This window comes from Stenella coeruleoalba (assembly GCF_951394435.1).
Source record: "Stenella coeruleoalba genome assembly, chromosome: 1".
NCBI lineage: Eukaryota > Metazoa > Chordata > Mammalia > Artiodactyla > Delphinidae > Stenella > Stenella coeruleoalba.
Window position 1 is genome coordinate 175,762,190 of NC_137169.1, and position 24,694 is coordinate 175,786,883.

The 24,694-nt window shown below is 44.8% G+C and overlaps 1 protein-coding gene across 1 annotated transcript in view; it reads right to left on the bottom strand.

Annotated features, from left to right (window-relative positions):
• The window catches only part of CACNA1E (calcium voltage-gated channel subunit alpha1 E), a gene marked incomplete at its 5' end in the record, with an annotated part of 365,198 nt that overhangs the window by 200,922 nt on the left and 139,582 nt on the right, over nucleotides 1-24,694 (bottom strand). The window contains 3 exons of the mRNA XM_079916590.1: nucleotides 1,562-1,743; nucleotides 2,887-3,039; nucleotides 4,347-4,450. Of these exons, the coding sequence (XP_079772716.1) occupies nucleotides 1,562-1,743; nucleotides 2,887-3,039; nucleotides 4,347-4,450 (439 nt within the window). The remainder of the gene's footprint in view (nucleotides 1-1,561; nucleotides 1,744-2,886; nucleotides 3,040-4,346; nucleotides 4,451-24,694) is intronic.

Consider the following 24,694-nt stretch of genomic DNA (forward strand, 5'->3'; position numbering starts at 1 on the left):
CTGCCACCCCACAACTGGTGAGAATCCCAGAGTGTCCTCAAGGGTTTTCTAGGTCACACATAACCCCCCTGGGCTTTCTGGGCATACGCTGGTCCTTGGGACTTCTTCACTGCCCTGTAGAGCTTTGGCATAATAGCCTGTGGCTGTTTTCTGCAAAGCTCTACCTGCCTGGGAGCTTGGGAATGGGTCCAGGTTAGTGATGGACATTTACTAGGTACCTACTTGTACGGGCTTTATGCAGACCCTGGCTCTTCCTCCATGACAATCTGGTTGAGTCTCTCCTGAGACAGCATTTCCTTTCCTTCCGGTATAGATTATGTCCAGAAGTCCTTCTAAGGGGGGCTTTTTGTAAGCCACCCCATGTTCCACCCATTATTTATACAGACGGAATCAGGTTAGAAGGAAAGGTAAAGGTAGACTGTGGGAGGGCAAGTAAGATGGGTGATTGCTCCAAACGGATCTGCCTTGGGGTGGGCTGGCTGTATGCATAGGAGGGTACGGACCTTTATGAGCACCTATTTACAAAGACAATTTGCCCAAATTGCTTTGCCCCCCCTAGGCCTCCTATGTAGCAAAGCACACACCTCCCCACCCTCTCATTTTAGAACTTAGACTCTGCACCATGCCTTTCATAACTTGTTGAGATCAGACTCTGGGAGGTGGAAGACACTTCAGTGCTCACTCTAACATCCCGCACAGACAGTTAGATAGCCCTGTCTTGTACACCAACTCAGAACTTTCCCAACATGCCCGATCACATGAATCACCAGGGGCACGTGTAAAAAATGTAGCTCAGCTCACCAACTATTCAAAACCACATGAAATCAAAATCTCCAAGGGCCTGTGAATCAGAATTTTCAACAAGCATCCCTAGTGAGTCTTACAATTAAGCGTGTTACTTATGTGCATGTGATGCAATGGTTCTTGAGGGAAGCTACATATTAGAATCAGCTAGGAAGCTTTAAAAAGAAAATCAATGATAGGTCTCTACCCCTAGCTATTCCTACTTAACTCGTCTGGAGTAGAGCCCAGGCGATGTCAATTTTTAAAGCTCCCTCCCAGCTGCTTCTAGTGTGCGGCCAGGGGTGGGAACTACCGGAATACCTTCCCAGGCCAGTGGTAAGCTCTTTGAAGACAGCAACCAACAAATCTATACCTCTTGGTGCCCCTCACTGAATCCCACCACCATGTCGAACCAGTAGCAGAACAAAACGGCTGAGCTGATCTGACTAGCAGTTCACCCATCAAATATGGCATGTAATTTCCTAACTATATTAAGAAGCTGTGTACTTAGCAAGAGGCCAAAAAACAGAGGCACATGAACTGCTCAGTATAGATTATGTCCAGAAGTCCTTCTAAAGGGGGCTTTTTGTAAGCTACCCCATGTTCCACCCATTATTTATACAGACAGAATCAGGTTAGAAGGAAAGGAAAAGGTAGCCCGTGGGAGGGCAACCATGGTTGAGTCTACACACACACACACGCACGCACACACACACACGCACACACGCACACACACACACACACACACCTGCTCCGGCCCCTCGCCAGCTCTACTCACATTGTACAGCACGGTGGTCCACCCTTCCATGGTGATGCACTGGAAGACAGTCAGCACAGCAAAAAGGATGTTATCAAACTGGGTGATCCCATCATTGGGGCCGATCCAGTCCCGGCATTCATAACCAGCTGGGCAGCCCTGCACACCACATGGGTGAGGGGGGTCAAATCCTTCTAGAATACCTGCAGACACATTTGGAGGGTGGGGGATAAACCACACGATGCTTAGCATGAGCTGGAAACGATCCCAGGAGGCCACAAGCATGCAATTCTATTTCCCACAGAAAGGTTTGTCCTTCTTTGTCTCCAGCTCCTACCCTTCTCTGGCATCTCTGCACCTCACAGCTCACATACCATGTGTTCAACCCAATGGTTCCCAACCTCCTGTGAAAATGAAGCCTCCTCCACATGCCCCCCCCACCCCCTCTTTCCTCAGGTCACATCTTCTACCTTCTCCTGAGTCCCACGGGAATTTACAGGACTGGGTCACCCAGAAAGGTCTGAGCTGAAGGCAGAATCTTACTGATTTTCTAACTTCAGACTCCAGGATAGACTCTTAGTTCTTTCTGGGTTCCTTGGGAACAATTATAAACTACAGTCCCTTCCGTGGATCTTAACTCCTTGTTTTTATGGCCTAAATTCCTCATCTTAAATAAGACAAAAATAAAAATCCAACGTGAAAGGTGTCCTTTGAAGATTCTTTTCATAAAAACATGGTACCTAATTGGGCTCCTTCAACCTCTCCCCTGCCCCCTTTCCTCCTAAAGCACTCGACTGAACTTGAAAAGAACAAAGAAGATACAGGGAGACAAGAAGGCCAGATCTGTGTACGCTGCTCATCTCCCAAGCACCCCTGCCAAGTCATGCTCAGAACTCCCCCAGTTCTTCCACACTATGTGTGGGTCACAGCAGAGAGGGGGAAGGTCATGAGCTCGAGCATGGGTGGAAAATGTCCCCAAGCTCTGGAGGGGCCCCAGATCTGACTCCGGACTCCTGGTCTCTCTGGCTGTGGGCCAAAGAGGCCACATACAAAGGGTAATTCTTCAGGCAGAAGGTTTTTGACATGCATTCTGATGGCCTCCTACCAAGGGATGGGGCAGCTGAGACCTTCTATTGAAATAAACTATAAACCTAAGAGGTTACTCGCTTTGCGGTATCAATGCACAATGGGGATCTTTAGGCTGGTTGGGCCTCGTAAAGCTGCTGACTAGGAAGCCTCTGGTTCTAATTCTGGGGTTGGGACCAGCCTCCAAATGCCCTGAAATGACCCCGATGACCAGAGGAGAGAGGAGGGAAGCAGCAGACGTCAGCAAACAGTGCCCCTACCTGAATTGTTCATGAAGCAAGCTCGGTGCAGCTTCCCACTGTAGAACTCCAAGCCGATGATCGCAAACATCAGGATGGCAAAGAAGAGCAGAAGGCCAATCTGCAGCAGAGGCACCATGGCCTTCATGATGGACTTCAACACAATCTGCAGGCCTGCAAGGAAAGCAAGAGAATGATAAACGGAGCCCTCGCTCGGCACCACCTCATACGGCAGGCTGACTTCTTCCTGGGAGAAGAGGGGCAAGTCTGAGGGAAAAGAGCCATTGATCCTGAAATGATAAAGCAGTTCACGAAGGGATAACCAGGATGAGTCAAGCCAAAGACGGCCATCACCCCCTCCCCTAGGGATCAATCCCTACCTCTTCCTCACCATTCCCTGATCATTTACATACCTATCACCCTTCCCTTATTCACTGCACCCATGCTGTCTTCTGGATTCCTCCTATAGATGAAACTTATTAGAATACGCTTCTTTCCTAAAGGGAATTGGGCCCAGCCCTGCTAGGCTGTAAGTCTGTAAGAACAAGGACTCAATCTCAGACCCAGCTCTCCCACCCACTGTTGGGGAAGCAGAATTAGTACAACCACTGTTCATGAAACACCATATCCTTTGACCCAGAAATTGTCCTTCTAGGATTCTAGCCTAAGAAAATAATCAGAGATTTGAATAATATTTAAGTAAAAAGATGTTTGTTGCAGCACTATTTCTAGTTAGAAAAAGAAAACTGGAAATAACCTAAATGAATAGCAACACAGAAATGACTACCCAAGTCAGGGACTGTATAAGACAGACTATAATACAGATTTAAAAATCATATTTCTGAAGAATTTTTTTTTTTTTTTTTGGCGGTATGCAGGCCTCTCACTGTTGTGGCCTCTCCCGTTGCGGAGCCCAGGCTCCAGACACGCAGGCTCAGCGGCCATGGCTCACGGGCCCAGCTGCTCCGCGGCATGTGGGATCTTCCCGGACCCAGGCACAAACCCGTGTCCCCTGCATCAGCAGGCGGACTCTCAACCACTGCGCCACCAGGGAAGCCCTGAAGAATTTTTAACGTCAGGAAAATCAAATGCTTATGATGGGATCCAATACCAAAGTTACAGCATGATCCCAATCACATTAAAATGCACAGGAAAAAATGAATGAAAAAATATGCTAAAGTGTTAACAAAAGTTATATTTCTGAGTGATAGGATAATGGGTGCTCTTCATTTTCTATTATTTCCTTTACTTTCCCAATTTTTTACAAAGATCTTTCATTATCTTTTAAATATGAAAAAAGTCTGCTAAATTTTAAAATGGAAGGTGATGCCGGATTGCCGCAGGTCCTCTATTTATTACTGCAGGGGCTTCCTCTCAGGAGAAATTATTTCTTGTTTATCCCTAATTCTCTTCGACCCTGGATCTGGTTGAGGACACATCAGTAAAGCTCTCAGAAGAGGAGAAAGAAGAAAGGTGCTCACTAGGTATCCCCGACACGAGCTTCAGAGGCCTTAGGACACGCACAGCCCGGAGCGTCCTCAGGTCCACATGTGTGTTGAAGTGGGTTCCCGCAGTGGCCAGGATGCTGCAGATGGAGACACAGAAGGTCAAGGTTACCACAGTCTGCCTTTCTCCCGCTGTTCCACGGGGGAAGCTGGGTTAAAGAAGGATCATCGGCCTGGAAAGCACACAGAGCTGATGCCAGCTGCGTGTGGGCGCACCTGAGCTTGGGTGAATCACCAGTGATTCCGAATGGAATTAAATTTAGCCGCATGGATTTCACTTCGAAAAGGAGGAAAACTGATCATCGCAATGGAATCCTAGCTCCAAATCATTAGTAAAACACAAGGTCCCCAGCATCTGTCTCATCCCTGCCCCGAAACCGTGTCCCCTACCCTCCTCTCTGCCCCTTGCCAATTTCCTTCCCCTCTTTCCAACCTACCAAGGGCCTCACATATTTTATCTTAAAATTTTCTTCGATTCCCCTGTCTCCTATTGCCTTCAGGAAATTTCTCTGGATTAACTGCAGTAAAGGAGTAACTCACTCTTCTTTACCTTGACACTTAGAATTTTTACCAAACAAAATCAATCACTCTGATGCTTATACTTAGGGAATAATGTCACTGGTCCCCATGCAGTATTTTTATAATCACTGTGTGACCTGGATTTGGTTTCTTTGTTTCCACGTTTCTACTTCCACAGCCATATCCAGGAACACACACACACACAACAAAAAATCCTAACAATCCTATTAGATGGTGTACACCAAGTACCTTGTCTTGAGGGGACAATTTATTTCATATAATCCCATGACACTGCAGGTACTTTGGAGAGACAAAGACACTTCAGTATTTATGACAGGTACAGCAGAAGACTAACAGTCAGAAGAACTGGGTTTCAGTCCTGACTCATGTACTTGTGAACTGGGTGCCTTGAGGCCAGTCAACCTCTATGAGCCACGCTACCCTTATCTACAAACTGGGGGAGTACCATGGCCTAGTTACAAAAACAAAACGACATGGAATTGAATGTTATGAGTGTTCTGTAAACTATAACGTGCAAAACAGACATTATATCTAACACAAATGTTAATAATATTGCCTTGACAACTCTAATTTTAGTCTTCTTTCTGTAGGGTACTGCTTTTTCTTCCTTACAACTTCCGGGACAATTTCAGCTATGTGGAACTATTGGGGAATGACTCATTCAGAAAACTGAGTTTTCTGTATGGTCAAAGGGTGGCAAGAATGATTTATTTCATTTAATTATTTTAAGGGGCTTTGGAGGACTGGGGAGAGGCTGGTTCAGCTGAGGGTAAAAAGGGCCTGGACACATCTCGTGACTGGCCACGCGAGGCCCTGCACCATAGTTTTGCTTCTCTCTTTGACGTTAGCTTTACTTTTCTTCTCTTTCCCATGTCATCAACCCTGTTTCTCTGACATTTGACATTCAAGATACCTTGAAGTCTTTTTAATACGTGAACGAAACGTTTATGCTCTATTATCTCTAGAAAGTAGATACAGGATCAACAGAGGCAAATTACACAGACCCAGATTATAATCACAAGCAGTAACTTTGATACAAGCAGTGCTGGCCAACAGCCAAGTGGGCTGCTTTATGTGGTAGTGACTTCCCGACATTCGAAGTATTCAAGGACAGACAGAAGGACTCTCTTTTACGAAGGTAAGAGGGTTCCAACATTGGGTTGAAGGTTATTTAAATGACCAATAGAGATTTCTTTCAACTTTAAGATTCTATGATTCTATATGGATCCAATCTCAAAATCAGAACCAGAAAGAAAGTTTAGTCTCATACAGCATCTCAGGAGCTAGGTGTTCTCTGTCTCTCCCAACCCAAACTTCCATCCTCTCATCTTAGAAGGAGGGAGTTCTGGAGACACTGCTTTTGACTCTATCTTCCAAGGCCAAAGAGTAACATTAGGGAGGGGAGTGATGTAATTTCTAGTAAGTAGGAAAAAACTGAAGAGAAGAGAGAACAAGGAGAAACATGGAAAATAGGAGTGAAAAACAGGACAGAAATAGAAAAAAAACAAAGGAAAAAAGAGAGAGAGAAAGAGAAGCTTCAAGGATAGGTATAGTGATAGAGAAGCAGAACCCCAGGAAAATGGTGTCATTGCTCCCCTGATTCCGCTAACAAGGGAAGGAGACGGTACTCAGTCTTCGGAGGGGCACGCATGGAGGCTGCTTTCCCTCTGGTTCGCTGTCTTACAAACACAGTGGATAGAATCTGCCCCGTTCAGAAACCAGAGTTCTGTTTCCTAGGATACCCAGATACACGTGAGATGCTCTTTCATATCATAAGAAGGGCCAATGAAAATGAAAATCTCCTCCCCAGCCCAGAGATGAACAAGGTACATTTCGGAACACGGAGGTAGGAGGCCAAGGACGACATTAAAGGGCAAGAAGGTGCAGGTGTAGAGAGAAAAAAAGCAGCAGAGGGAAAGCAGAATGAGAGGATGGGCAGTGAGCAAAGGAAATGGGGAGATGAAAGCAATAAGGGAAAGAAGAAGTGAAAGCTGGTAGAGAAGCAAATGTCAGAGAAACAGGGATGATGACATGGGAAAGAGAAGAAAAGTAAAGTTAACGTCAGAGAAGCAAAAATATGGTGCAGGGGCCTCGTGTGGCCTGCCATGAGATGTGTCCAGGCCGTTTGTACCCTCAGCTGAACCAACCTCTCCCCAGTCCTCCAAAGCCCCATCACACTTCAGGCAGGGCTGTGCACCTGTGGCCCTGTGCTCCCCTGGCCCTCAGAATTTTCTTCTCTTTCATCCAGTGCAGGAGGGCTGTCAACTGAATCTCTGGCTGCTGCACATTGGCCGCTGGCTACCTGCTAGTATTCAAATCGTCTTTGAGGGCAGGAATCACGATGTGGCTCCCCAATCCACCTGTCAGAAACAGGAGCAATGGGATCCTTAGAGGAAAAGATCATTAAGGAAAAGGGCCCTATTCTGAGCTCCCATAAAATTCTGTGCCCACCGCCATCACTGCCCTTACCATATCCCAGAGGAAGTCTCTGTGTTCTCATCTGTCTACCCTCTGAGATTCAGAGCTTCTCACCTGGAGACACCGTCTTCCTCATCTCGACAGGCCCCACACCTAGCCCAGGGTCTGGCAAGTAAAAGGTGCTCAATAAATGCTCGAAACTGCACTGATGAAAGTAATAAACGTGTTGAGGCAGAGACCAAATGGACAGACATACTGCAGAAACCCTAGAGCTTATCAATGAAAAGATTCAGATAGCACAGCTGATTTGCTACCCAAACACGCGCCTGTGTGAGCATACAGGAGTGCACAGGAAATCTGGCCTCGAGCACTGTAGGGTCTAATGAGGATCTTCTGATGTACTGCTAAGACTCCTGCTCTCAAACAGATCCCACAGGACAGGATCTGCCCAGCCCTCAGTGGGAGAGCTAGAGAGGGAGGGAGGAAGGAGGAAGACTCAAAATTCAAAGACTTGCCTCCTAGCAAAACCCAAGTACTGAAGAGTACCCAGTTCAGCACAGCTCCAAGCCTTGTGCGGAGCAGGCCTGCACGAGAGGCTCTGGGAAAGTGAACCAGAGGAAAAGACCCTGGCCCTCAGTCTAGTGGAAGGAGACAGACACGGAAATGAAATGATTATAATTCACCGTGAAGAGTGTCAGAACAGGTGTTTACAAAGTGCTGTGAGAATGGGAAATACTGCAGTGGACAAATACAGGGCTTACTATCTGCTAGCATTTTCCAATATGTTATCTCATTAAATCCTCCAAAATATCCTGATATTACTATCGACTCCACTTCATAGGGGAGGCAACTGAAGCTCAGAACAAAATTAAATTTCTAATAAATGGCAAGAACAGGCATTAAAGTTAGTTTTCCTGTGAGATCAAAACCCATCGTTTCCCTCTCTGCCATGACGCCGGGCAGCGTCTTCTCGGTCCCAGGCAGCTCCACTGTTCCTTAGTCCAGTGAGTTGCTAAAAATACCAAGGTTGCAGAGTGTGGTCGCCAAACGAGCCAGGGAACTTGGCTTCCTTCGTTCCAAGGCCACAAACTGCTAACTCCTACAGACTTGACAGCAATCGCTCTCAGAACCAGCAGGGTATGAGGCTCCTCGCACCCCAGGTGGTGACCGCCACAGTACCTACACATACACACAGGAAGGGACACGTGCACCACAAGGTCAGAGCGAGGCCACTGCGGAGGAGTTCAGTTCTGAGTTAATAAAAGCTAAGCTCTCCGCCGTCCCAAGAGGCATACGCATGTGCTCTTCAGGAGTGAGGGCTGTGTTCTCCATTCCTTTTGTCACCATGAGCACAGAGCCTGGTGGAGAGCTCTGGACACACAGGGGGGTCTTAATTACTACTGTATCCCCCCAAGCAGAGGACAATCGGACAGCAAACAAACTTCTGACCAGCACCAGCACAGAGACTGTGTTCTGTAGGCTGTGAATGTTCAAAAAGTGTTTCCTGATGGATGTCAGGGCTCAGCCCTGCCTCTATCGTTTTTGCTTGTAGGTGTCAGCAGGTAAGAAGAGAATGGAGGCCGATATGATTCTGAGGGTGTGGCCTGACCATCACACAGTGGCACAGCACAGCAGACGATGGGAGTGATGCTCTGGGCAATTATAACCAAAGGTCTCTTCCCAAGTCGTCACTCAAAGAATTCTTCAACACTGTATTCCTTTTGACCTTGGGGCTCTGCCATGACCTCCTTGTCGATCCAGATCTAACAGTCTCTTTGCACACATGTATTTCACTATACACTCCCATGGCTGAAGGTGCCCGGAAGCATTGTACAGATATGACACTAAAAATGATTCGTTGCTTATCTGAAATTCAAACTTAACTAGGCATCTCGTATTCTAATTAGCTAAGTCTGGCAACTCTACTTCAGTGGTGACCAGAAATGACCAAGTAAAGAGCCTCCCTCTCAGTGGTTGCCCCAGCCCTAAATGAACATTCAAGTTGTCTTCTGAGAAGAGACACAAGCCCAGGACTGTTAGCATCAGGCCTAGAATTCCCTCCTGAGCTCCAGAAATCCCCTGTTTTGTCTCTGACCATATAAATCCCCAGAGAGAACCTCATTAGCATTTGAAAGCCAAGTTGTCCACATCTGTGCAAAAAGACTGATTAACAGTAGCAAAAGGTGTTAGGTATTTATCCAGCCCATGTTATGAGGAGACCCAGAGGAGGCAGGAAGGCACCTAATTCAAGTTGGATTCCAACCCAGAGTTGAGTCAGGATATCATTTCCTTGGGTAGTCAACAGAAATGAGTTGCTGTGTTCACCTAAAACTGTTCCCTGGGAGGTTGACTCCTTCATCTCTTTTACTATTTTATCTCCAATGAGGCACCAAAGTCCATCATATCTTTCCTCTACTGCATCTCTTAGATTTACCTGTTACTCTCCAGCCTCGCTCTTGCCTGGACTGCCCTTCTTATGCCATCTCTCTCCTGCCTCAATAATATGATCCAGACTTAAAACAGGTCCACAATCAAGAGAGACTTGAACTAGGATTCTGAGAAAGTAGTTGAGCCCATGCTCTCCAGTCACACTGGCTGGTTTTAATACCAGTTCCATCACTCACACAAGCTGTCTGGCCTTATGCAATTGTCTCTCTGAGCTATAGTTTTCTTATCTGTAAAATGGGGACAGTGCTTCTCTAAGAGGGCTGATGTTGTTTAAAAGAGGTTGCTTGCAAAGTTCTTCACACAGCGCTGATTTACCACGGTAGGGTTCCTGGTTGAAAACGACAGAAACTAATTTTAGCCTTCTTAAGCAAACAAACCCAAAAAAAAAGTATATTGAGAAGATATCAGGATCTCACAGAACTGAAGGTATATCGGAAGACCAGGCTGGGCAAACAGAAAAGCAGGAATCTTCGTGTAGTTGGCTGAATAATGCTCCCTGAAGATACCCAGGTCCTAATCCCTGGAACCTGTGAATGTTACCTAATATGGAAAAAAGAGGTTTTGCAGATGTGATTAAGGATTTTGAGATGGGGAAATTATTCTGGATTATCTAAGTAGGCCCTGAAAGCAATCACAAGTGCCCTTATGGGAGGGAGGCACAGGAAGACTTGACTAGAAAGAAGGCAATATGGTGAGTGAAGTAAGATGCTATGCTGCTGGCTTTGATAGATGGAAGAAGGGCCCACCAGTCAAAGAGCACCAGCCATACAGCTCTAGAAGCTCAGAAAGACAAAGGAATGAATTCTCTCCTAAAGCCTCTGGTGGGAGCACAGCCCTACTGACACCTTGATTTTGGCCCAGGAAAATGGATTTTGGATTTCTGACCTCTGGAACTGTAAGAAAATTAATTTTCTTTAAGCCACCAAGTTTGCAGTAATTTGTTACAGCAGCAACAGGAAACTAATACACTTGGCAAAGGTCAGAGAATCCAGGACATCTGATTCTTAGGCCACTGTGGACATTCTTAGGAATGTATCTGCCAATGAAAACTCACGTCAGAATGTCACTAGCTTAAAAGTCATGTGGAAAAAAGCCATGTGGTTGAGCTTAAGTCACATGTCTCCTTATACCACACATCTGGCTGCACTGGGACAGTCCTCCACCACTTCCAAGGAGAGCAAGACCCCTAGCAAGAGCACAAACAATGAAAGATGCTCCCAAAAGGGAGGTCAGGGACCATGGAGGAAGCTGGATGTAGGATAACTAAAAAAAACAACAATGTCTATTAAGTAATAAATAGGTGTTGTGGAGGAAAAAGAGAAAGAATGTATTTGTTTTCTTATCTATAAAATGAGGTGGTCAGATAGAGAGCCCTCTCGGACCCCTTCACGCTCTCAAACTCTGTGAGTCAAAGCCTACCCACATGGTGCTACACCTGCAGCTCCCACCAATCTCCCCTTCCTCTGGCCATCCAGAGGGCTGCACAACATCTAACACTTGACTGCATACTGTTCTTGCATCTTAGAACGAAAGTCTGATCATGAATGATAATTAGCTGGACCCTCTTAACTCAGTTCAAAGCCGGCTCCTTGACAGCACATTTCCATCTACCACGGCCCCTTCCCTAACAATATGCCACAGTGGTGCCCACTGACTCAGGGATAAATGAGTGCTAATACGTCCCCCCATTGAGATGGATTGGCTGGACTTGTCCATGGAGCTGTGAGTGAGCCCACAGGCACCTGTACGTGTAACTGGACATCCATTTAAACCACATGTGCACACAATGATGATCTATCAAAAATCTACTAAATTACACCTTATGTTTGGCTCTCCGTTTCTTTTTAATGAATTACTGAAAGTGTGATTTGATCTGGGAAGCAATTTCTAAACACTTTACTTCATCTACTCAAAACCAAAAATGTCAGTATATATTAAATTGTTTACACGGAGACAAGTCTTCCCTCTCCAACGTTCAACTTGACCAAAATATACTTGAGGGAAGACAGTGAGGCTGGGAAAGAGACAACAGGGGTCAGGCCCAGCCCAGTCCCCAGCCTCTGGAAGCGGCCTCCTTTTCCTCCCCAGCCCTTATGCTGGGGCCCCTTGACCCCATTCAGGCTTAGCTCCATCCCAGAGCCCAGAACTCATCTACAACCTACTGATACGTATTGAGTGTATGCCCTGCAGGAGATGCTGGCATTACCATGGAGAACAAGATGGAGATGGTGGTTGTCCTCATGAAACTTCATGAAGAAGACAGGCACTAAATAGATCACAATTATAGGAAGTGGAGGGTCAGGAAAGAAAGGCATATGAGGGAAGTGGAAACAGCACATGAGCTCAAAGGTAAGGTATGAGTGGCCAGAGGAAGCAATGTGGGGAGAACATCCCAGATGCAGGAAAAGGCACGTGCAGAAGGCCCAGAGGCAGAAAGGAGATTGGCATACTTGAAAAATTCAAACAAGGGCTTTTGTGGCTGGAACCTAGTGGTCCAGGGAAGGATGGAGAGTGGAGAGGCTGCAGAGACGAGAAATAATCTTCCCAGATAACAGAGATATCCTCTGGTCATGCCAACTAAAGAGGCTGGGCCCCTCTCCAGCCCAGAGGGTGCACCTAGATTAGTCTAAGCAAATTGTCTAAGCAAATTAGTCTAAGCAAAAGTCTAAGTCCATTGTCGCGAGTAGTGACTGGTTAAGGAATGGGCAGGGGATGGAACTCAGGCCTTTGGTGTAAGGGAAAACATGCTCTGGGGCTTCAACTGACCCACGTTCTTAGAACAAAAAAGCATAAACAGCAATGATTTTCAAAGCTTTTCTGACCACAGCCTATAGTAGAAAACATATTTTACATCATAAGCCAGGGGGCACGTACATATATAATTGTATAATGCTTCATAAAATAATACCTACTCTTTCTATGTGTAATACATTCATATTTTCTCCTCAATTCTTCCCTTCTACCTTTTGTTTAATGCTGGTTGCAACCAACTATATTGCTCTCATGACCCTCTAATGGGGTTTGGCCCACAGTTTGAAAAACGCAGATGTAGAAATCAGCCAATACGTACGCTCATTCTCTCTAAGGAGAGGATGAGATGGACCAACATGAATTGCTGCTTTAATAGTACCATTCTTGGTGTTTTACCAGAACAATGAAACAGTCTGCCTTGAAAGGCTTAGTGATTTTCTAAGAACTGCAGACACAGCATTGTAGGAGGGACCCTGTTCCCTCCTATGGTATCTGAAGTAGCATTAGCATCTTGCTGTCCCGGGGAATGGGCAATGTTAAAGAGATCACATACACACACGCTAACTTCAAAATCATCCTGAGGCAGCCACTTGTTTCTGTTTTGGTTTGGTTTGGTTTGGTTTTGGGGGGGTTGGTTGTTTTTGTTTGTTTGTTTTGGTATTTGGCTTGGGTCAGAAGAGTGGAGTATGGACTTTCTTATAAGTCCACAGATAATGAATCATACCCAGAAGCCCTAACATTTCTTAGGAAGATGGGAGGAGGGCAAGGTCAATTTGCCCCTTTCCAATAGAGAAGATCTATTTCCAGGAGGGAACGAGTAGCTCTGTATTTAATAAAGATAAGGCAACACTTTCTGGATTTTAAAATGGGGTTTCTAATTAAGTTTCATAAGAATCTTAGTGGATATGAAGGAGTCCCAAAATATGCCTTTTGATGAGCAGTAAAATCTTAGCCTAAAAATCCTCTCTTTCCTTTCCCACCAAAAGAAAGTTCAATGCAAGTTGATACAGCCACTATGGAGAACAGTATGGAGGTTCCTTAAAAAACTAAAAATAGAATTACTATACGACCCAGCAATCCCACTACTGGGCATATACCCTGAGAAAACCATAATTCAAAAAGAATCATGTACCAAAATGTTCATTGCAACTCTATTTACAATAGCCAGGACATGGAAGCAACCTAAGTGTCCATCAACAGATGAATGGATAAAGAAGATGTGGCACATATATACAATGGAATATTACTCAGCCATAAAAAGAAACGAAATTGAGTTATTTGCAGTGAGGTGGATGGACCTAGAGTCTGTCCTACAGAGTGAAGTAAGTCAGAAAGAGAAAAACAAATACTGTATGCTAACACATATCTATGGAATTTAAGAAAAAAAAAAAAAGGTCATGAAGAACCTAGGGGTAAGATGGGAATAACGACACTACTAGAGAATGGACTTGAGGATATGGGGAGGGGGAAGGGTAAGCTGTGACAAAGTGAGAGAGTGGCATGGACATATATACACTACCAAACGTAAAATAGATAGCTAGTGGGAAGCAGCTGCATAGAACAGGGAGGTCAGCTTGGTGCTTTGTGACCACCTAGAGGGGTGGGATAGGGAGGGTGGGAGGTGGGGAGACGCAAGAGGGAAGAGATATGGGAACATAGGTACATGTATAACTGATTCACTTTGTTATAAAGCAGAAACTAACACACCATTGTAAAGCAATTATACTCCAATAAAGATGTTAAAAGAAATAAAATAAAAAATAAAATGGGTAAAGACAATTTAATAATGAAGTTGGATAATATACATGAAAGAAAAAAAAAAGTTCAACAATCAAACCATGTCACACCAAGGAGAGGAAGTTGTATTGACATTTGAGACCATATGTTTAGGAAGTTGTGCTGTGCATTGTGGGATGTTGAGCAGCATCCCTGGTCTCTACCCACTAGATGCCTATAGCGTTCCCTCCTCCATTACCCCCTCCCCAGGTTATGACAACTAAGGATGTCTCTAGACATCATCAAATGTCCTCTGAGGGCACCCCTGTTTGAGAACCGCTGCCATAAGGGAACCTCTCAGACAGTGATTCCCTCAAGCTGAGCTACAGTCTGACCAAAGGCAATGTGCTTCACAACTAGTCCCCAACCACGCTGGGAGAAGTACACATAGCCTCTCTCAGGCAGAAGTGAAGAGGTTGCCAGGATGACCCCCAGCCACAAGTCATAATTTTCAGGGACCTCCAGCACTGATGAAAATTCCCTTCTGCTTTCTTCTTTAAAATCCCCTAGGGGATGCATAAAACTGAACCCCACAGTGTCTCCAAAGGAAGACTTAATCCAAAAGAAAAGTTTCCCCAAATGATGCAAGGTGAAGAACAAGGAAACGTAAAGGGGGGTTTTAGCTCCTTAACCTCAGTGTAGTGGAAACAAAGGTCAAGTTCCTACCAGTGGTCCCTGGTTTCTTTCTTTCTTCCCTTTCTTCCCTTCCTTCCTTCCTCCCTCCCTCCCTCCTTTTTTTCTTTCTTTCCTTCCTTCCTTCTCTCTTTCCTTCCTTCCTTCTTTCTTTCCTCCCTCCCTTTCTTTCCTCCCTCCCTTCCTTTCCTTCTTTCTTTCTTCCATCCATCCTTCCTTCTTTCTTTCTTTCCTTCCTTCTTTCTTTCTCTTTCCTTACTTTCTTTTTTCCTTCCTCCCTTTCTTCTTTCTTTCTTTTTCTTTCTTTCTCTTTCCTTCCTTCCTTCTTTCTTTCCTTCCTTCTTTCTTCCATCCTTCCTGCCTTCCTTTCCTTTTTTTTTTTTTTTTTTGTTTAGAAAGTCCCTGATGATTCACTCAGACACAGCAAAGAGAAATGCCAAGGCAATGGGTAGAAACTCTGTCATTCAGGACCAGGTGATGACTATGAGGATAAGAGAAAACTGCCTCAATGTTGTTTCACAGCTTACATAACCCTGTTCCATAGCGATACCATTATCCCCCGTTTTATAAGTGTGAGAATTAAGGCTCACAAAGAGAAATTGGCTAGCCCAAGGTCACTGAGATAGTAAATGGTCAAACTGAGACTCAAACCCAGAAATTTAGATTCCAAATTTGGAGTGATTTCAGTAGCTACAAAAGATAATGGCTAATAGCTACCAATATATCCCAAAGGCACATATATTTGACAAATGCCTTCTCTTGGACAACCAAAGAGCTGCCTCTCTGCAGAGCCTTATGGTGTCCTGTGATTGCAGCATCATATGCACGTTACCAAAACTGTGCCTCAGAGAGTTGGCAAAGAAGAACTGCTGGAGAGGGAAATCCCACATTATAAGAACTCGCTAACATAAATACATGTTCTTTGAGTTGTTTTGCTAGTAGTGGTGAGGGATTTCTGTTGATCTACCACCCACACACTTTCTCTCACCAGGTCTCCTGCAGGACCAGGAACAAGCTTCTGTGAGACGGCTAGCCAGGGAGAGAGCCCAGCTGAGGAACAGAACACAGCTAATTATCCATGTGGGGGCCAAGGCCCTAATGTTAGCCTCGGCAGAAGAATGCACTAGCAAACTCCAATACCAGATTCAGACACCAGCTTTAGAGTCCAGCATGGCCCCTACTGAGTGGCCGCCTATGGTTTGTACTGCCTGTCTTCCCAAAACACCACTCTATCCCTACAGTTCTTTTCAGAAATGACAACGTTCTTATGTGACATGGCTGGCCAGTTTACAGGTTCAGAGACAGGGAGTGCCCTGGGATGTTTGGACTTAGGACCAGAGTTTGGTTGAACTGTTCTGAAGCAGCTATAAAATAAAATATAAGCCATAAAATAAAAGGCTGTCACTGCCCATGCTTCCTCTCACAGAACAAAGCTGGCTGCAGTGAAAGAGAAAAATAAAGCGGATCCCACAGAGGTAAGAAGAATGAAGGAAGGAATTCTGCTGGAGATGGCATCCTGATCCTACAGTTCCTGAGGCCCTACTCTTCCTAACATTTCTGCAACTTGGTGGTCCTGGGAAACCGGGACCCTGAAAAGCCCCTCTTCGCTTAAACTAGTCCAAGTTTAATTTCTGTCACTCACAATGACCTACTCACCTATTCTGTCCAGATAATACCATCTGGATAAGAAACCAAAGTGAAGAACTTGAAATAACTGGCATGGTCAGACAAGAGCTAAGTAAGATTCATGAAAAACAAGGAAAAACTCAGAAACATAACTCTGGCATGGTACCAATATATCAATTAGAGGATGTACAAGCTTTTTTCTTGATGTCACCTTAGCAAGTGGCTTAATTCCTAAGATATTGAAACTTTGGTCTCTCAACAGCTTCAGAAAGACTGAAAAACTACACACATTCATAATCCTGGGGAGAGTCCGAGACCTCTTCTCCAGACATCAAATGCTGATGAGTGCAGGTTAACCCTGGATGGAGGGTTGACTGAAGGGATCCTTAAAAGTAGAAGGAAAAGAAAAGCCTAAGTAATAAAACTCTGCTTTCTCATCGTGTGTTGAGGTAAGGAGCACCGCCCTCCCTTTTTTTGGGATGTCTGGGAAATACCTGGCTGAAAGAATCTGTTTGAGTTTATAAAACATTCTCAAATCAATGACTCTTTGAGACAAATCATGGCTCCATAAATCTTAGAAAAAAATATACTTGTCCATTGTTCCACTTTCCTAGTTCTGCCTACAATGCCTGAGACGCTGACTAGCATGACAGGCATATGCTCTCCATCTTCTAGGATGACAAGTATTAAAAAAAAAATACTCAGATAATTTCCCATACTTGCATAGAAGACAAACCTACAATTATGGTGCATGATGAAGAGGCAGCCACAAAGTCGTTCTAAAATATCAACTCTCTGTAGAGCACCCAAATGAACTAGAGCTATTTGTCAAGAAAACAAAGTGTTTTTTACTTTTCAGAGTCATTAAACCAAAATACATTCCAGTACTTCTGAGTCATATCACATCCAATACCACCTATTTGGAATACAATGAAGAACAAGCAATTTTAATGATTAAAAAGAATTGCGCTTATATCCAGGAACGCTCTGTTACCCAAATCTATTTGATAGAGTATGTAAGCACAAACAAAGTAAGTGGTTTTAATTGCACTTTCATTGTGAATAAATAAAATGCTGAGTTGTTACAGGAATCAAGAGGTTGCTCCTCCAGCTGAAGAACTAAATAGCATGGGCATTTTCTCAGAAAGGAGTTTAAAAGAGCGCCTTTCTCTATTTATAAGGAACAATGGAGTGTGTTCGTTAATAATGGAGTCTAGACGAAGGAACTGCTGCCCCTTGTACAAGTGCTGACACCCAGGGTCCAAATTTAACTCGACGGCATTGCTCTTTCTTTTCAGCTCTGAAGTTATTTTTACCTTGCCAGCTATGCAAATTAACTCATGGCCTCCGAGCATGAAAGAGAGCAGGCTGAGATTGGTTAATATTTTATGAAAAATGAAAATACTGTAAACCACCGTTCCTAGCACTGAGCTTCACATACTCTATAACTGACTCTGTGAAGATAGAGCCATGAAAAATTTCTGTGCTATTCTAGCATCAAAACCAGCAAGGCTAGAGATGACTTACAAAAGAATAAAGAGAATGTTTAGTGATTATATGAAAAAGTTCCATAGCATTGTAGTCAAAGAAATTCAAATTAAAACAACATGATCGCCTGTTCTGCCTATCAAATTACCACCACTAGAAAGACGGTAAATTGGTACAACCACTTTGAAAAATTCTTGAACAATGTGTATATAAAGACACTGAAGATGTTCACAATTTGATCTGGTGGTTTTAGGAAATTATTTTAAGTACAAGCTCCAAACTGAGGGCAAAGTTTTACATATAATGTTGTTCATGGAAGCACTTTTTATGATAGTACAAAATTTCAAAATTACCCACAACTAAATAATAAGAAAACAAATAACCCAATTAAAAACATGGGCAAAAGAAGTGGATAGATGCTGCACCAAAGAGAGATGTGGATGGCAAATAAGCACATGAAAAGATGCACCATTATTTTTTTTTTACATCCTTATCGGAGTATAATTGCTTTACAATGGCGTGTTAGTCTCTGCTTTATAACAAAGTGAATCAGTTACACATATACATATGTTCCCATATCTCTTCCCTCTTGCGTCTCCCTCCCTCCCACCCTCCCTATCCCACCCCTCCAGGCGGTCACAAAGCACCAAGCTGATCTCCCTGTGCACCATTATTAATCACTAGGGAAATGCTAATTAAAACCACAATAGTTATTACTACACCCCTACTAGAAGGCTAAAATAGAAATGAAACAAAACAATAAAAAGCCTGACAATAGCAAATGCTGGTAAGACTGTGGAGCAACTGGAACTCTTGTATATTGCTAGTGGGACTACAAAACGGTACAACTCACAGGCTTTCACAAAAGCACTCTTCATGGCCCCATCCAGGAGGGCCACTGAACTGGGTGAGGATTTCCATTTTGGAAAACAGTTGGGCAGCTTCTTAGAGTTAAACATACACTTGCTATACAACCCAGCAGTGAATGGTTACTTATCACAGTTAGATTCATAATTGCCCCAAACTGGAAACATTACAAATGTCCCTCAAATGGTGAATAAACGAATTGTGATACACTCATACAATTGAACACTAGGCAGCAATAAAAAGGAATGAATTTTTGGCATATGTAACAACATGGATGAATCTCAAAAGCATTATGTTAAATGCAAGAAGCAAGAGTGAAAAGATGACGTAAGTGATTCCATTTATATGATATTCTGGAAAAGGTAAAACCGTAAGGACACAACAGAGCAGTAATTGCTAGGGGCTGAGGCCGGGGAGAGAGGACGGACAATAAACAGGCTTGAGGGAACTTTCGGAGTGAAAGAAATATTCTATATCTTGATTGTGGTGGTGGTTAGCTGGCCACATACATCTGTCGAGACACACAGAATGGTATACCTAGAAAGGATGGCTTTCACTATATGTAAATCATACCTCAGTAAACTTGACTTCAAAACGTATCAGACTCCTTAGTGGGTTTTTTTTTAATTGTGGTAAAACATACATAATATGAAATGTACCATCTTAACCATTTTTAAGTGTACAGTTCTGTGTCATTAAGTACATTTACATTGCTGTGCAAACATCACCACCATCCACCCTCAGAACTCTTTTCACCTCATAAAACTGAAACTGTACTCATTAAACACTAAGTCCCCATTCTCTCCTTCCCCCAGCCCCTGCTAACTACCACGCTATTTTCGGTTTCTACAAATTTGACTACTCCAGGTACCTCAAGTAAGTGGAATCACAATATTTGTCCTTTTGTGACCGGCTTACTTCACTCAGCATAATGTCTTCAAGATTCATCTGTGTTTTGCACATATCAGGATTTTCTTTCTTTTTAAAGCCGCATGATATTCCATTGTATGTCTGTATCACATTTTGTTTATCCACTCATCTGCCAACGGACACCTGGGCTGCTTCCACCTTTTGGCAATTGTAAATAATGCTGCTACAGACACTGGTGTACAAATACCTGTTCAAGTCCCTTCTTTCAATTATTTTGGGTATACACCCAGAAGTGGAACTGCTGAGTTATATAGTGATCCTGTGTTTAATTTTTTGAGGAACCACCATACCATTTTCCACAGGGAGTCTTTAGTGTTATAACAAGAGGGGAATGGTTGAGCAAAGTATAGTGCACTCAGTGAAATAGTATGCAGCCTTTAAAATGCTATTTCTATATTACTTTTAATAATATGGGGAAATTCATCATATAGTCTTAAAGGAAAAAACAGTGTCATTTTAAAGGAAAAATATTTTATACAATATAAATTCAACAATGTGCAATGAGTAAGAGCAGAGAAAAGACTGGAAGGAAATACACCCAAATGGGGACCGCGATCATCGTTAGGTGGTGGGAACTACAGGTTACATATATTTTCTTTATGCTTATCTGTACTTTGCAAATTTTCTTTACTGAGAATGTATTCCTTCTATAATCAGAAAAACATAACTATAAAAAAAAAGGCAAGGTTGCTTGGAGTATCTCCCCAACCTTCTGAAGTCAGCGTCACAGAGAACAACTCACAGGCCTTCACAAAGCACTCTTCACGGCCCCATCCAGGAGGGCCACGGAACTGGGTGGGGATTTTTACATTCATATCAAGACAGGTTTTGATTGATAAATCTGAAAATATGACTAAAATATAACACACGTAAAAAAACTCTCCAATAGTCATTGGATCCTTACCTTAAAACAATCCAACCCTTCTAGTACCAACACGGACTGGGCAGAGGTGACGTTGTTCCTCACGTCAAACCCTCATCTGAGGCCCTGTGTTCCGCATCCTCGGGGGTCCTGCGCTATGAGTGCCCCTCTCCTGTTTCTTCCACTCCTTAATCTCTATCTGTTGACACAGCTCTTCCCTGGGTGCTCAAGGTGCCCTTCTTCACCTTACTTCGCTGTCCAGCTTCTGAAGCTGGTCAACATAGCCACTCTACCTCCTCAGCCCACTGCCCTCCGGCCTCTTCCCTCACCACTCTATGAGAGTCATTCTCATTAAAGGTCATCAATGGCCTCTACGCCCCCAAATCCAACATGTACTTGTTGGTATTCTTATTATAGCACTTGCTAAATCTGTAGGCTTTGGTGCTCTCTCTTTGAAATTCCTCCTTTTCCTTCTGAGTTACCTTTTTTCCTCTGGCCACCCTTCCTCCTCCACCCTCCTTGAAAAGCAGTGTTTCCCAAGGTTTCATACTTGCACCCTCCTCCCTTTTTTTTCAATTCAACACATTCTCCCTCAGTGGCCTCAGTGAAACCAGGCTTTTATCACTTAGATACTAATGACCCCACCCCCCCCACCCCCGATCCCATCTTTATCTGCAGGGCAGACCTCTCTCCTTGCATCTCCAGTCCCCAGTTGGGCACCTCCACTCTGCAGTCCAACCACCTGCTACAGGGCTTCAGGCCTGCATGCACCCTCCACAGTGCTTTCTCCACATGGCAGAGTGAACCTCCCTAAAGCGTAGATCACATCAACTTGCCTAAAATGCTGTAGCTTCTCCCCATGCTTACAACAACGACTTCCCACGAATCAGGTCCTGCATGATTTGGGCCCTGCCTCTCTCACCTCATGTCCCTCCAGTTTCTCCACCACCCTCTGTGATCCAGCCATACCAGTCTCCACTCTGTTTCTCGAACACTCCAGATTTATTTCTGTTTCAAGGGCTTTGCTGGTCCTTTGGTTTGGAACTCTCTTCATTCCACGTTTTCACATGGCTGCTTTCTTCTCATCATTCAGGTGTCACCTGAAATGTCACCTCTTCTTTCTCTAGATATTGTCTTACAGTAATTCCTATAGCTTTGTCTCCGTTAATCTCTCTATCCTCACTGCCAATGTCCTCATCATTTTTCACGTCACTACCTAGTGGTTTCTCTCTGTCTTGCTGCCCTCTTCTCCCACAATCCTATCTCCAGACCATTACTAGAACGATCTTTCTAAAATGCAAGCCTGATATGCAACTTCCCATTTTAAATCCTCCCATACCTCCATGTTGACTTTCAAATAACACCATGATCTAGCCCAGCCTGTTCCCACACCTCCCCCACCCCACCCTCCAATCACCTGAACTAATTATGGTTTCCTACAGGTGTCAGGCTCTCACACGTCAATGCCTCTGCATGTACCTTGCCTTGTCTGGGTATAACCTGCTCCTCCAAAACATTTCCCTCAAAAGTCTGTTCAGTGTGAACCTCCTTTAAGAAGTCTTCCCAAATCACCCTCTCCCCCATCTTCTATCTAGTAACTCATTCTTCTTATCTGTCTTCCCTACTAGACTGAGTTCTCTGAGGGCAAGGCCTGTGCCCTAGTTCCAGTACAATATGGAATAAAGTATGTCTTCGTCTGTTTGGGCTGCTATGACATAATACCAGACTGGGTGGCTAAAACAACACAAATGTATTTCTCACAGTTCTGGACGCTGGGAAGACCAAGATCAAGGTGGTGGCCTATTTGGTATCTGGTGAAACATGTTTCCTGATTCATAGACTACCACCATCTTTTTGCTGTGTCCCCACATGGAGGAAGGGGTTGGGGGAGTTTTCTGGGGCCTCTTCTTATTAGGACACTAATCCCATTAACCAATCACCTCCAAAGTCCCACTTCCAAATATCATCACCTTGGAGATTAGGTTTCAATATATGAATTTGGGGGGGACATGAACATTGCCTATGACAAGGTACCTGGCACACAGTAAGTAGTCAATAAATGTATGTTGCAGGGAAGAGAACTAGATCAACCTCAAGTGGGAAACGATCTTGGAAAACATCAAGCCCAAACTCCAAGCCCCTATATAGTGTTCCTAGGCTAAGATCATTCCAGCCGCTGTTTGGACCCTCACAGGGATGAGAAGCAACGTTGTTCCAAGGCAGCCCACCCCTGACCTTGAGGCTATATAAAGGAACCCCCTCTTAATGGAGCTGCAAGACTGTTCTTCAAGCGTTCAAAGTCCGCACTCCTGGTCTTCTCCAGGCTTACATCCTTATTTCTTCTCTCACGTCCCGTAACTTTTCTTTAGGCCAAACCCTAGTTATTCTGGACAATTTTATGTGTAACCACTCCTTTTTGTCACTTGTTTGGGACCTTAAATTCTGGTTACAGAGGCCTGGATGGCCTTATCCCCTTCTCAGCAGCCATTTCACTCCCTTAAGGTATCTTGAGTCCTTTCCCACAACCCACTGCTCAACCAGCTCCAAGCCGTCCTCCGCTGAGAGACGGGAGTCATGGATGGTTCTTGACCAGGGGGACAACGTGAGCAAAGCTAGGCTTTGGCAGGTCATCCAGCAGTGGTTGAAAGAGTGGCCAGAGAGAGGAGGGACGCCTGGGCAGAGGAGCAAGGAGGCTGTGAACTTGGTGACAGTAAGTGGGGTGAAAAGGAAGTTCATTATCTCCATCTTCCCAGAACACTCGGCATGTTGACGGGATGCGTCTACCCCACGTGGTTGTCAGCAGAAGGACGATTAAAATGCGCAAAGCTGTCAAAAAGGATTGAGGCAGCCACCGTATGGCAAAGGGTGACCGCAGGAAGGTTCGATTTGCTGGTGTAACTTTCCAGAGGGGAAACGAAGGCTCTAGAGGAAAATCAGGAGGCGCTCCTGAGCCAAATACAGAGGCTTCCCACACATCCCTCTCTACTGACACCTGCTCTTTGCACCTCTCAACAACCTCATCACTGGAGGAGCCCACATGACTGTCAAAGGAAAGCCCTGCTGAAGGCCGACAGGCTGAGCCTTCTGGAGGCCAGGAACCAGGGTCCCAGGGAGGACAGCTGTGGGAATGCCGACCTCACGCTCCCCCTGAGCTGATCCCCGACACCCCCAGCCCTCGCCAGAGCCCCTGCTCCCAGAGCTGGGGGGCAGGGGGTGCCCTGCAGCTCCCATCCTTACACCGCGTGATGCCCCTCCCGCTCATCTCACTGTCTCCGACATATTTAAAAGAAAAGCCGTGGGGATGGGGAAGAGGGACTAAAAGTTCTGTGTGAACTGTGAGAAAGGCTGCGAACTAGCAAGTTATCTCTGGTTCTCCCTCCGAAGTCTTGTTTTACACCTCTTGGTAGCAGCAGCCGCGGCAGCGATACTGCACGCATTCCGGTCTCCAGCCCAGTAATTAGGAACATAGGCCCGTCAGAACTGGAAGCTTTAGCATCTTGTTTCCTCAATATGACCACCCGACTTCTGCCCACCAGCCCCACAACGTGGCCTGAGGCCATGCACCCTCCAAGAGAATCCGCAGGAAGTGGATTCGCACTTCAGGATGACCCCTCTTTGGGGGAGAAGGTCCGGATACTATTATGGGAAGAAGTGCATTCAAAAGACCAGTGTCCGCAGGGCTTCTCTGGGGATGAGCTATCCAGGGGAGACAAACTGCTGACTCCACCCACACGCCACCCCCCTCCACACCCCATCCCTTCCAGCAGTTTGGATCTGCTGTGATTACGGAGGAAGCCTGATTTTTTTGCCTTTTATATTCTTGCTTAGAGGTGACTATTATGGGGAAACGAGGAAGCAAGACTCTCTCCCAGAGATACCGACGATATCTGGACGATAATCGATGAGAATGCAACGTCTTGGGAATTTAGTGTTTAGTGCAAACCCTGCATGAAGGTACACCGCACCGCTTCCGCCCCAGAGGGAT